The 12,924-nt window shown below is 46.4% G+C and overlaps 1 protein-coding gene across 2 annotated transcripts in view; it reads right to left on the bottom strand.

Annotated features, from left to right (window-relative positions):
- Positions 1-12,924, bottom strand: part of ift122 (intraflagellar transport 122 homolog (Chlamydomonas)) — a 171,828-nt gene that overhangs the window by 17,623 nt on the left and 141,281 nt on the right. For both annotated transcript variants that reach the window (XM_078543871.1, XM_078543873.1), the window contains exons 26-27: positions 2,844-2,972; positions 1,680-1,756 (exon numbers count right to left, since the gene is read on the bottom strand). In XM_078543871.1, coding sequence (XP_078399997.1) covers positions 1,680-1,756; positions 2,844-2,972 — 206 coding nt within the window. The remainder of the gene's footprint in view (positions 1-1,679; positions 1,757-2,843; positions 2,973-12,924) is intronic.

Genomic DNA, 12,924 nt, shown 5'->3' with positions numbered 1-12,924 from the left:
GGCGAGCAGTGTCAGGTGGTGGGGGCGAGCAGTGTCGGGTGGTGGGGGCGAGCAGTGTCGGGTGGTGGGGGCAAGCGGTGTCGGGTGGAGGGGGCGAGCAGTGTCGGGTGGAGGGGGCGAGCAGTGTCGGGTGGGGTGGGCGAGCAGTGTCGGGTGGGGTGGGCGAGCAGTGTCGGGTGGAGGGGGTGAGCGGTGTCGGGTGGAGGGGGCGAGCAGTGTCGGGTGGAGGAGGCGAGCAGTGTCGGGTGAGGTGGGCGAGCGGTGTCAGGTGGAGGGGGGCGAGCGGTGTCGGGTGAGGTGGTCGGGTGGAGGGGGTGAGGTGGTCGGGTGGAGGGGGTGAGGTGGTCGGGTGGAGGGGGCGAGCAGTGTCGGGTGGGGTGGGCGAGCAGTGTCGGGTGGAGAGGGGCGAGCGGTGTCAGGTGGAGGGGGCGAGCGGTGTCGGGTGGAGGGGGCAAGCAGTCAGGTGAGGTGGTCGGGTGGAGGGGGTGAGCAGTGTCGGGTGGGGGGGGCAGCGAGCAGTATTGGGCGGAGAGGGTGAGTAGTGTCAGGTGCGGGAGGCGAGCAGTCTCCAGTTGTGGTGGGATGCTGCAGTGCTTTGACACACTTCCTGATTTAAATGTCTGCACATCTGTCATAAGCTTTACACTTGCTAGGAACAGCGCTAATAATTCAGGATATCAAACAATGTAACATTGAGCAAACAGGCAAAGTTTACATGCTGACAGTTCACAGGCGAACCATCACTACAGGCTTCCATGGAACTATTTTCGCCAAAATGGAAGTGTGGAGTCCTGCTCCCTGCAACTTCCAATGCCACTGCGACCCTCAACAGCAGTGGACATCTCTTCATTTGCTGCTATTGTGGTCAGAAGGTCTGGGCCTTATCTGAAAACTGTTAAACACAGCTCTCAATTCCCTCATCCAAGTCACTGGATACGGTGAAAAGCTGAGGCCACAGTACAGCTCCCTGTGGAACACCACTTGTCACTTCCTGACAATTAAACTTCATTCCAATTTTCTGTTTCCTACCTCCAGCCAATTTCCAACACATGGTGCAGGGTTGCTCCAATTCTGTTGTATTTCATTTCTTATGATAATCTCTTGTGCAAAACCTGATCAAATGCCTCTTAAAAGTACATATAAGTAATATCCAGAGACTATCCCTTATCTATGCCAGTGGCCTCCTCAAAAAGTGCAACTAGAAAGCCAGACATGACCTACCATTCACAAGCAGATGCTGATTCTGACCAATTCAAGTACTCAGTCCTTCTGTCCCTAATGACTCTATTATTTTCCTACAACTGACATTAGACGGACAGATTTTTCCATCCTGTCTTAAGTAATAAAGTGATGTTTGCAATTTCCCAATTCAATAGCGTAATTCCCCAATCAAGAAAACTTTAGAATATAATGACCAACACATCTGCAATTTCCTCATCTACACCATTTAATATCCTGGGGTGAAACTGCCTAGATCACTCCAAAAGATCACAGTCTCATCACATTCACCATTATTACTTTTTTTAAAAAACTAATAAATTCAATAAGATCCCACACCCGCCCCTTGATTCATCTTCTTTTGTACCAATGGTATTTTGTCTTCTTCCTTTCCTGTGAAGTCAGATGAAAATCACTCAAAATGATTCATACTTATGTATGTTAATTTAACAGCAAGTTACCTCAAAGCTCAGTTTTGCAGTGAATGGATCTGCCTCAATCTTGGCCATACTGTCATCAAGCTGTAGAGTCTGCGCATCTACAAAAGTGCCAAGGAAATGTTTCAAAGCATATTGGAAAATACAACAAGTTCATAACCAGAAGTAATTTAGTTCAGCAGCATAACTGAACATCAGTCACTGCACCTTTATGTGGTTTGACGTTTCATCTGAAAGATGGTACCTCCGATGATACAGCACATACTCAGTACTGCACCGAATTATGTGCTAATGTCTCTGGAGTGGAGTTTAAACTGACAACCTTTTGATTCAGGCGTTAGAGTGTTACAACAGAGTCAATGTCACTCATTGCTGCTTGTGAGACGAGCTTTGCCTACCCACACCCCAAAATAATTAATTGGATGTGAGGTACAGTGGGTTGGAGCTAAAATCTGCAGCAGGATTTGTGTTGTAGGTGCTAAGGTGAGCCTTGCTGATGATGTAATCTACCAATCCCAAGGTGAGCTGTGGACGAGCTAGCTCATCTTCCTTGACAACAGCCACTGCATGGCTATGGATATCCACCTTCCTACTCCTGGCAATTGCCATTAACCTTGAAAACCTCCACTAACTCAGTGGCCACAGTATTGTTTACCTCAATTATTAGGGCTGATGAGCCACTCATTAAGCATCAACAGCCTGTGTTGTAACTAGTTTATTTCATGCCCTTAATCTGGGTGGCACAGGGAGTTAGATTTGCACTAGCAGCAGGCACAGCCCACACTGGCAACTGCTAACAACTTTCCTTATTAGTAATACCGCTGTTTAATACTCCAAAAGTACAGAAATTAAGCCAAGGGTTAATAATTGACGAGGTATTTATATTCTAATTATTCTTTCTCAATACTTTATTTCCACGCCCAACAACCCCCCCTCCCCCAACACTCTCTTAGCAACATATACCCATGACCGATGTGATCCGAGCTCTGACTGAAGGAGCATTTGGGGGATGGACAAGTGTGATCCAGAGATGACTTTCCCTCCTATTTTCCAGCCAAGTCTTGGCACTGTCCCACTGCAGTGTAACAAAGCCTGGCAATCGGAAGGTGGGCAACACTCTGTTACACTACATGTTAGTGTTTCAATGAGCTGCCCGCTTCACACAGGGTAATACTACAAAATGGATACCGCCAATGTTCTTTTCTTGCCACCCGTCCTTTTTCAGTTCTGTCCTGGGCACCTCACGATCAATCAGGGCCACTGCTTCCTCATCCGTAATCCCTTCTTCCAAATAGAACTGAACAAGCGGCAGCACCTCTGTAAACACAGCAATAAAGCTCATGAGATGAAAGCCCTGTGGAACCTAGTGTGTAACTCATCTGATTCAAACCCTGGGTTTCATTATAGACCTTTAGGAAGAAGTAGTTTAAGGGAATGCTGCATTATTGTAACTATTCTTATTTTTTCCCCCAACTTTTGCCTTCCCTTCTATCTAGCAGAGTCCTAGAAACTCATTTAATTACCGTTCTCCCTTTCTAATCCTGAATAGTCACTGGGTCCATCATGACTGAGCTTGATTCTGCATTCACCAGGCATTGTGTCACAATGACAGGAAATAGTGACCGAGTGAGAACTACCTACAACTTCACAAGCTAACCAAAGACATGTAAAATTGTTTAAAGAGGACCTGCTTTTTTTTTAATACAAGAAAAGACACTGACCAAAGGTGAATACCAGCAGTCACCTGATGTCTGATATTGTAGGTTGACCATTTTTCTGGAAAGTTCCTATAAGGACTGCACTGTAGAACTGCTCTGAGATGTTACATGGAATTCACATCCAAGGTGGGGTGTCAAGGCCCACTTCAAACAGGGACTCTTGAAAAGAAGGCCCTGAAAATGCAAAATGCTGGACTTTTAATTCACTCTAATTCTGTGAAGACAATGTTAACTGCTACCCAGCAGTTACACCCCGCCAGACACTCAAAACCCCCAGTGGAGGACAAAACAACCCCATCTCATGTTGATTTATATCTCAAAAATGTGTCCAAAGGTTTCTGAGATGAAAGAGCAAAAACTTGGTTACTACAACAATGGATGCAAGACATATTAATTGAATTCCCTTCCAGGAATATACAAAAATTAGTTTAAAATTGGCTCTGCCAGGCAGAGAAAGAGGGAAAGGCGGGAAGAAAAGAAACATGACAGTCATCTAAGAACTCTGCTGAGAAAGAGCAAGAAAGATCTTGCTCTTTCTCCCTCTCTACCTCTGAAGCCAGAGTGTCTTCAACAAAGTGCAGACCTGAACAAAGTCAACTCCAGAATTTTACCAGAAACCACCTAACTTCAACGGCCACAACGTTCCACAACCTACGTCTCATGGACAAGCAAAGGACTTACTCGTATATTCTTTCTTATTTCTGATGTGTGTGCTTGTGCGTGTGTGTAACTAATAACCTCACTCTTTCTTTGACTCAAGAAAACCTGGTTTGATTGGCTCCTTGTTAAAAACTAAATACATTTGGGCTGGAAAAGATACCTAGGGGCTAACCTAGGGGGCTGAATAAAAGAGGAGCCAGCTCACTCCTCCTCACCTGGTCAGAACAATTGTGTGACTCCATTTAAACATGGGACAAGAATAAATGTTGGATGTGGAATCCAGAACAATTTTCCCACCTGAGCCTGGAGGCAATAAGGTCAATTGTAGCTCTCCCGTGTCAATTGACTCAAATCTTTTAATTCACCCAAACGAAGAGCCCAATCTGGACAGCCTCCAATTTTTATTCTATTACAGAGAGGCATGGCCAGTGTTTTAGGGAGAAATGCGATATAACGAATCCAAGTTTGAGAGAATACCAGTTCTACTAACACCCATAACTTGGATTGCTCCTCTTTGCCTCAGAACCTTAGGAGAAAGATGAGAAGAGTGAGGTTTAGCATTTATCTAAACTCCAATCCTGGCCAGTGTTTGTGCATTGCATCAGAGATCAAAGGAAGAGGAAAAAGAAAAACATCTTCCAAAGTCTGACTCTTACCTCCTAACATGGTGAGCTACCTATAGATCTCATACATCTTAAGCTCCTGACCTCATTACAGCCTTGGTCCAAACATGGACAAAAGAGCTGAACTCCAGAGGTGAGGTGAGACATCAAGGCTGCATTTGAACGAGTGTGGCATCAAGGGGCCCTAGCAAAACTGCAGTCAATGGGAATCAGGGGGAAAGCTTTCCGCTAATTGGAGTCATACCTAGCACAAAGGAAGGTGGCTGTGGTTATTGGAGGTCAATCATCTCAGTTTCAGGACATCACTGAAGGAGTTCCTCAGGGTAGTGTCCTAGGCCCAACCATCTTCAGCTGTTTCATCGATGACCTTCCTTCCAGCATAAGGGCAGAAGTGGGGATGTTTGCTGGTGATTTCACAATGTTTAGCACTATTCGTGACTCCTCAGATACTGGAGCAGTTCATGTCCAAATGCAGCAAGACCTGGACAATATCCAGGCTTGATCTAACAAGTGGCAAGTAACATTTATGCCACACAAGTGCCAGGCAATGACCATCTCCAAAAGAGAATATCTAACCATCACCCTTTGACATTCAATGGCAATAACGTCGTTGAATCCCCCACTATCAACATCCTAGGGGTTACCATTGTCCAGAAACTGAACTGGACTACCTAAACAAATACTGTGGCTACAAGAATGAGTTAGAGGCTAGGAATCCTGCGGCAAGTAACTCGCCTCCTGACTCCCCAAATGTGTCCACCATCTACAAGGCACAAATCTGGAGTGTGATGGAATACTCTCCACTTGCCTGGATGAGTGCAGCTTCAGCAACACTCAAGAAGCTCAACATCATCCAGGACAAAGCAGACCACTTGATTGGTATCCCATCCACAAATATTCACTCCCTTCACCACCTATGCACAATGGCAGCAGTGTGTACCATCTACAAGATGCACTGCAGGAATTCACCAATATTCCTTAGACATCACCTTCCAAACCCACAACCACTACCATCTAGAAGGACAAGGGTAGCAGACACATGGGAACACCACCACCCGGAAGTTCCCCTCCAAGCCGCTCACCGTTCTGACTTGGAAATATATCATCGTTCCTTCACTGTCTCTCAGTCAAAATCTTGTAACTCCTTCCTTAACAGCACTGTGGGTGTACCTACAACACATGGACTGCAGCGGTTCAAGAAGGCAGCTCACCACCACCTTCTCAAGGGCAGTTTGGAATGCCTAGCCAGCGATGCCCACATCCCATGAATGAATAAATAAGTGTCAAAATCTATGGCAATAAAAAAATCGAAGATTCTTATAATTCTACCAATAGAGCCACAGAGCATTGCAGCACAGAAAGAGTCCACTGGTCAATTGTGTTTGGGTCAACTTTTCACTAGGTCAAACCAATACTAATCACTGTAATCACTAAAAGCGCTGTATTAATCTAAACTAATCGCAATTGTTAATAGAAACCAAGTCAGTTGGTGAAGTTAAAGCCAAGACACAGAGCTTTTCTTTACTAAGTGAGTTTATTGACTTTATTCAGTCTCATACCTCCCCTTCCAACACGCAATGTCCCAGCTGTTCCCTGTTTACATGTGATCAAAGTACTTAATTATATTGTTTATATTGTTAAGATACACTGATGAAAGTCATTGTTTAATTAACGTACTAGTAACACCAATGACCTGTTCATTCTCCCCATAATGCTGTGGGCAGAATCATCCCAGATTTGCACTAAGTGTGGTAGCAGCCACAATGGCAAATTTTCACGCCATATTGTCCCAAACCCACCACATTAATTATACGTTCCCAGGAAACACACCATTTCCATGGCGGTCGGGCTCTCATTCGCCCGCCGTGTCATCACCTCGCTGCCGTTTTGCAGCGGGCTCCATATTTCAAGTCCAGCCGTGCACACATTTTTCAGTGCTTCCAGCCCACGACTGTGGCACAGAAGACATGACCCCAAAAGGCAAGGAAACTGCAGCCTCTGGGTTTAGTGACGCATGGAGGCCCGCCGTGATGTCCTCTACCCCTGCTCTGGCCACAGGATAGGCAGCTGCGTAACCAATCCAGCATGGGAGGCGGTGGCAGCGGTGGTCAGTGCCAATGCCCTGCAAAGCAAGACAGCTATCCATTGCCGCTACACGATGATTTCATCCGTTCCACCAAGGTAAGTCACTCTTCTCATCACTCTTAACTCTCACTCTCACAAACCCATCACGCATCCCCAGGGATCTCACGCCTCAAGGGACAACACCACTAACTCTCACACACACCCTCACATCACCATCAGGCTCATTTCCTCTGGAGCTCGTGTCCTCATCCCGTCTATGGCTCCGCTCACTACACAAACATTCCATGCAGTGTCATGTGTCCTGCTCACACTCCCTCCATCTGTTTCCATGCAGGAGAAGCCTGCTCACAGCAGCAGAGAAAGGTCTCAGACCAGGGGTGGATTGGCCCACATTAGGCCCTTCACTCACATTGAGGAGCGGCCATTGCGCTGACTGGTGAGGACGTGAACCGTGCCTGCGGCGACGGTGAGGTCAGTGGCAAACACCCTCGTGAGGATCCTGCATCACATCATCCCTCTCTCAACGCATTTGTGAGTGCTCTCTCTCCTACTTTTGACTGCTGTCGTGTACTAATTATCTCTACTTTGGTTCACAGGGAGCTCTGCTAAGCGACCGACATCCTCAGCCAGGCAGTCCCTCAGCTTCATCCACGTCCTCATCTCCGGCCAAGAGGACACCTCCTCCACTGAACAGCTGGAAATGAGCAGCCTGGAAGACCCATCACAGTGTCTACCCACACCCTTCACCAGCGCAGAGACACACACCTCGGTGGGATCTAGATCTAGAGCAGGCTTGGGTTCACAATCTGGTGGTCACCGCACGGATACGTGTCCACAGCAGGAGGAGGCAGGTTCAGCCGAGCTCCCCAGCACTCGGAGGGCTGCTGAGGAAGAAGCATTTATGAGGTCCGAGTCAGGTGACGAGCCTCTGGATTTAGTCTTCCAACTCATCGTGGGGAGTCAGCAGAAGGCAGGGGAACATCATGCAGAGCTGTTGGAAGCCCTCAACAGAGTGGCATGCGAGTCGGAGGAGTGTAACCACCTGCTCTCTGCTGAAGTGGTGTCAACATGTGCGCATATGGAGGTCTCATGGGGAGGTGGCGGATGCGAAGGAGGCCCTGGTCCAGCAGAACATGGAGATGCGCGCAGACCTGCACTCCCATCGCAGGAGCCATGGGTGAGTTCCTGCAGTGGCGACGCAAGAGGGAAATAGGGCACCTCAACGTCCCTCCAGGTGATCCTTACACTCAACAAGTCAGACTGGGGCCCTTGGGCACCCGATGGGAGGAGCAGCAGCAACTGGACACCCCTAGGTCATCCACTCAGGAATCTCAGAGGCTGTCCACTCCCTCAGAGTCCCCTTTGCTTGTGACCCCCTCAACCTTGTCCTCTGTCACCACAGAGGGTACAGCCAGCCCACGAGTGAGTCTGGAAAGAGAAGGATATATGTGGCAGGGCCTTTCGGAGCCTCACGCATGCATTCTCCCACGCACACAGACCCTTCCCATAAACACTCATCTCAATGTCCTGAGCATTTTGAATGCTGCCTGCTGGGGTTCACGTTCAGTTGTCCATCTGAACCGACCTGCATCTCCATTCACCCACTGATGACACTCCCATGCAGCACCTGATCTTGCCCATCACAACTCTCGTTTCACTTTCAATTTGGACAGCATGGTGCTATTCGGTTTGACTTTCCCCCAGTCACCCATTTCCTTTCCCCATCACAGTTGACCCCCCCCTGCCCCCACCCCAGCATCACCTTCCACCTCCCCTCCGTGACCTACCAGCCACAATCCTTTTCCTTCAGGGATGTCCAGGTGAATTTGCACGTTCCCTTCCTTCTCGAAAATCCCACCCCCATCCAGATTAACATCCCCGACCTCCTCCTTCCCATCCCCAGGGTCCATATCTGCATCCGAGTTCCCACCAACCACCCTCACCCGTCCCTTCTACCACTACCGTCGCACCCTCATCCTCCCACCCTGCCACCTCACTCTGCCCTCGGTCATCCTCACCATTCCCTCATGCCATACCCACCCTCAGTTCACTCCCCAGGAGGCAATCATGGACCCATCAGACCCCTCCCTTGTAAGTTTACCTGGACATCTCCCCTTCATGACCCATACCCTCCCAGAACGCCTTCCCCCAACTCAGGACCTCTTCCCTCCTTTGTCCTCCCACCCCCGCTTAGTCCCTCTCCATTCCTGACTCCCTCAGACACCCTTACTTCTTACGCCATCCTTAGTCCTTTCCCTCTTCCGACTCCTTCCTCTTTATCCAGCTTCACTTCTTTCTCCATCCTTACTCCTTCCCCCTTCCTGACTCCCTCAGACACCCTTACTTCTTCCTCCAGCTTTACTCCTTCCCCCACCCTTGCTCCCTTCCCCTCTCCGCACTCCTTCCTCCCCCTGGACTCCCTCCCCTCTCTGGACTCCCTCCCCTCTCTGCACTCCTTTCTCCCCCCAGACTTAAGCCTACCTCCTCAGTTTCCATCTTCTCCCGTTACCCCCTCCTCCACTCATACTCCTTCCCTGACACCTTCATTATCCCCCGCAACCTCACCCCCTCGACAGCTTCATTCACCCCTCCCAATGTCACCCCGCCGACACCTCTTCCTCTCCCAGTCGACTCTAGAGCTTCCTCTCCCAGCCCCTCAACCATCATCCGTTGTGAGCATCAATGGTGACTTTCCAACTTCCATGAGCTGCTTTGCAGCAGAACCAAGTCCATGGGAATCCACCCAATATGCCATGGACGTTCCTTCAGTGTGCCGTTGCTGTCGGGCTCCAGCATTTTCTGCTCCTCGGATGTCCTCAATGTGAGCAAGGCCCTGTTAGTAAGTCCCGACTTCACACCTGTCAAGATGTGTTGTGTGCCGATGTGTTTTCCCGCTGACATGGGCAGACAATTCAGTGGGCGGGGGGGGGGTTTGAGTCTGGTGGGCTGGCCTTATAATGATATGCTGATGTATTACAATAAGGTTCCCGATGTTCGATGGCAGGGAACGCGGACTGAGCGGACGATTGCAAACTAATTTCACAAGGTCGTGAAACTGATTTTTGGCCTTCTCACCATACTGTCCGCTCACGCCACCGAATACCCCCGACACCAGCGGGCACAGACAACTCCGCCCCTGTATCTTCCTATTTCAATTTTTTGTTTAATTTTTTTTCTTGAAAGAGGCAATGGTCTCTGACTTATCTGCTCCCCATAGCAAAGCATTCTATGACCTAACAACCCTTTCTGTAAAGAAATTTCTCTTAAATTCTCCTCACATTTTTATTGATTATTATAAATTGATAAGCCAACATCACTGACTCCCTAACCTGTAGAAAAAATCTTTCCCTGATGCACACTTTGAAAGTCCTTCACAATTTTAAAACTCTCTATTAAATGTCCTCTTAGCCTTCTCTTCTTCCGTGGAAACAGTCCCTTATAACTACAGTTTTTAATCCTTTACATCATCCTATGGAATCTACATTGAATGCTCTCTATGGCTTTAATGTCCTTTCTTTAATGGGGCTCCCAAAACTGCACACAGTACTCCAAATGGCTTAACCCATATTTACGCAAATTTATCATTTGCTTTTTTCCCTTGTACTCTCTGCTCCTACTTATAAAACCAAAATGTGGTTGGTCTTTTTACAGACTATATCTGCCTGCAATCCCACTTTAAGGGAGTTAAGTCTTTGAACCCTGGATCTCTCTGTGCATTCACACCCTTCAGTGACTGTATATTGGATATACACACCATTCCTCCCAAAATACATTACCTCCACTTACCCACATTAAATTGCATCTGCCACTGTCTTCCCAAGGGTTGTGCCACACGAAGTGCATTGTTAACACACATTAAATCATGCAAGATAGGATCCTATGTTACCAAGAAAAGAAAGTTCTCAGGGGCTGCCATAACTGGCCTTCACATTCCTGGGTTGAGAAAGGGAGGAAAAAGCTACAACCCACTTCTTCACCTATCCCAGTGGCCCCACTCATGTGCATATGGACCATGTACAAGGCCAGGACCTTATTTGGTTGGGATGATAGCTGTCGTGTGATACAGGATGTTTCAAAGTCTCAGTGGTGGCCCCAATTCATGCATGATGCCTTGGGCAGGTTCTCCAACAGCTCTGTGAAAGTTACTTAAGAAAGGCAACAATTATAAAACAGGTTCCATTGTCATTTAGAAGACTGCACATTTGTCTCACTAGCTAGCTTGTTTTCCATCCCTTCTCATCATTATCTCTTTTGGATGGTCCAAAGTTAATTTTAGGTTATAAATCTCAATCACAAAGTGCAAATGGGTCAAAGAGAGGTAATAACAAAAATAACAGCAAGAGAAAGATACATTGTACTTTACTTTAAAAAATCATGCAATCTAGGTTACGCCAGAACACAGAGCCTGACTGGAGGCTGACTGAGTCTATGAGATAAATGCTGAAATGTATATAATCTTTATAATGCAGAGTGATTTCTCTCCCTGTAATTTGTGTTTTAAGTACAGATTATGATTTGAAATGTATGTTATAATGAACTGCCTGTATGCATTTACAGAACAAATCCTGGATACATATATGTCATACTCTTCAAATGGTGAAGCAGATCAGCTAAAAACAACACCAGATCTGCTTATCTTGTTAGAAGATCTGTATCCTGGCAACTAACAGGATTTACTGCTCTTAAGTCTAAGGTGAATTACATGAAGGGCTCCTGATTCTGCAGAATTTCACAATGATACGAAGGCTATAAAAATCCTTACCAAATATAAAAATAAAAATGATAAAACAAGAAGCCTAAGACTAAAAGTAAATAGTTAAGACTTATGTGATCTATCAAGTCCTTGCTTTCGCTAGACTCAAATATAAATGAAATTGGGGAAAATGGATTTGTTGTTTCACTTTTTAAGCTGTTTGAATATTTACTACTCGACAACAAGGGAGGTTCTGTATTACTTAAGATCAATTACGTAAGGATCCATCTGAATAATCACCTTGGACTGAGGCCATATTGTGGTTAAAATGAGAACAAAGAAACAAACGTATGTTCAAACTTGGGAAAGACTTCGCTTCAGCCTTTCTTCATAGGTGGAGAATTTAAATAGAGTGACTAAAACCACTCAGACTAGCCAACATTACAATCTAATTCAATCTTCCATATTTTTTCCCTAACACCATCTGCAAGTTCCCCTCCAAGTCACACATCATCCTGACTTGGAAATATATCACCGTCGCTGTATTCACTGTCACTGGTTCAAAATCCTGGAACTCCCTCCTTAACAGCACTGTGGGTGTACCTACACCACGTGGACTGCGGCGGTTCAAGAAGGCAACTCACCACCACCTTCTCAAGGGCAGTTAGGTATGGACAGTAAATGCTGGCCTAGCCAGTGACACTCACATCCCATGAATGAATAAAGGTTTAAAAAATGATGGGACTGGAAAAAATAAATCATAGTTTAAGCATAAAAGGGAAAACCCAATGTCAATGTAACCTGGATTTGAGTCTATAATCTGTGATGATCCCATTAACTGCTTAGTTCTGGCTAATAGAGGATATGTGGAATAAGATTATATGTTTCACTACACTTTTCTGTACTGAAGAAGGAAACAGTCTGAGATGTGTGTTCACAGCAAAAAAAACTTTCAATAAATTGGGCTAAATAAACAGGATACATTAATTGAACTTATATTAATATGGTACCTTTCACAACCTCAGGATGTGCCAAGGCACCTACAGCCACTGTTATCTTTTAGGAAAGTGCAGCAGCTAAACTGCACACAGCAAGATTCCACAAGCAGCAAGGAGATAAGTATCAGCCAAGACACCAGGAGAATTTCTGTCATATTTCGAATAGCGCCATGGGATTTTTATGTTCACCTGGTAGATGGCGCCTCGGTTTGATGTTTCTGCATTGTGGGTGTTAACAGACCTATTATTCTTCTCAAGAACATTTCCTCAGTGCTGCGCTGAAGTATCAGCCTGGATGATGTGCTGTAATCCTGGAGTGGAGCATAAACCCACAAATGCTTGACTCAGAGGCTGGAGAGTGATCACTCAGCCAAGCTGGCATTACATTTGTATCAATAAAACTGAATAAATGGTAGGAGCTGTAAAATGTTGCATTAGGATGTGGACAAAATTAATGCTACAGTGAAGGAATAACTGAAAATTCACAAAAAT

Source organism: Cetorhinus maximus, chromosome 6 (assembly GCF_964194155.1).
Source record: "Cetorhinus maximus chromosome 6, sCetMax3.hap1.1, whole genome shotgun sequence".
In the NCBI taxonomy this organism is placed as follows: Eukaryota; Metazoa; Chordata; class Chondrichthyes; order Lamniformes; family Cetorhinidae; genus Cetorhinus; species Cetorhinus maximus.
This window is presented reverse-complemented; position numbering and strand designations above follow the sequence as displayed.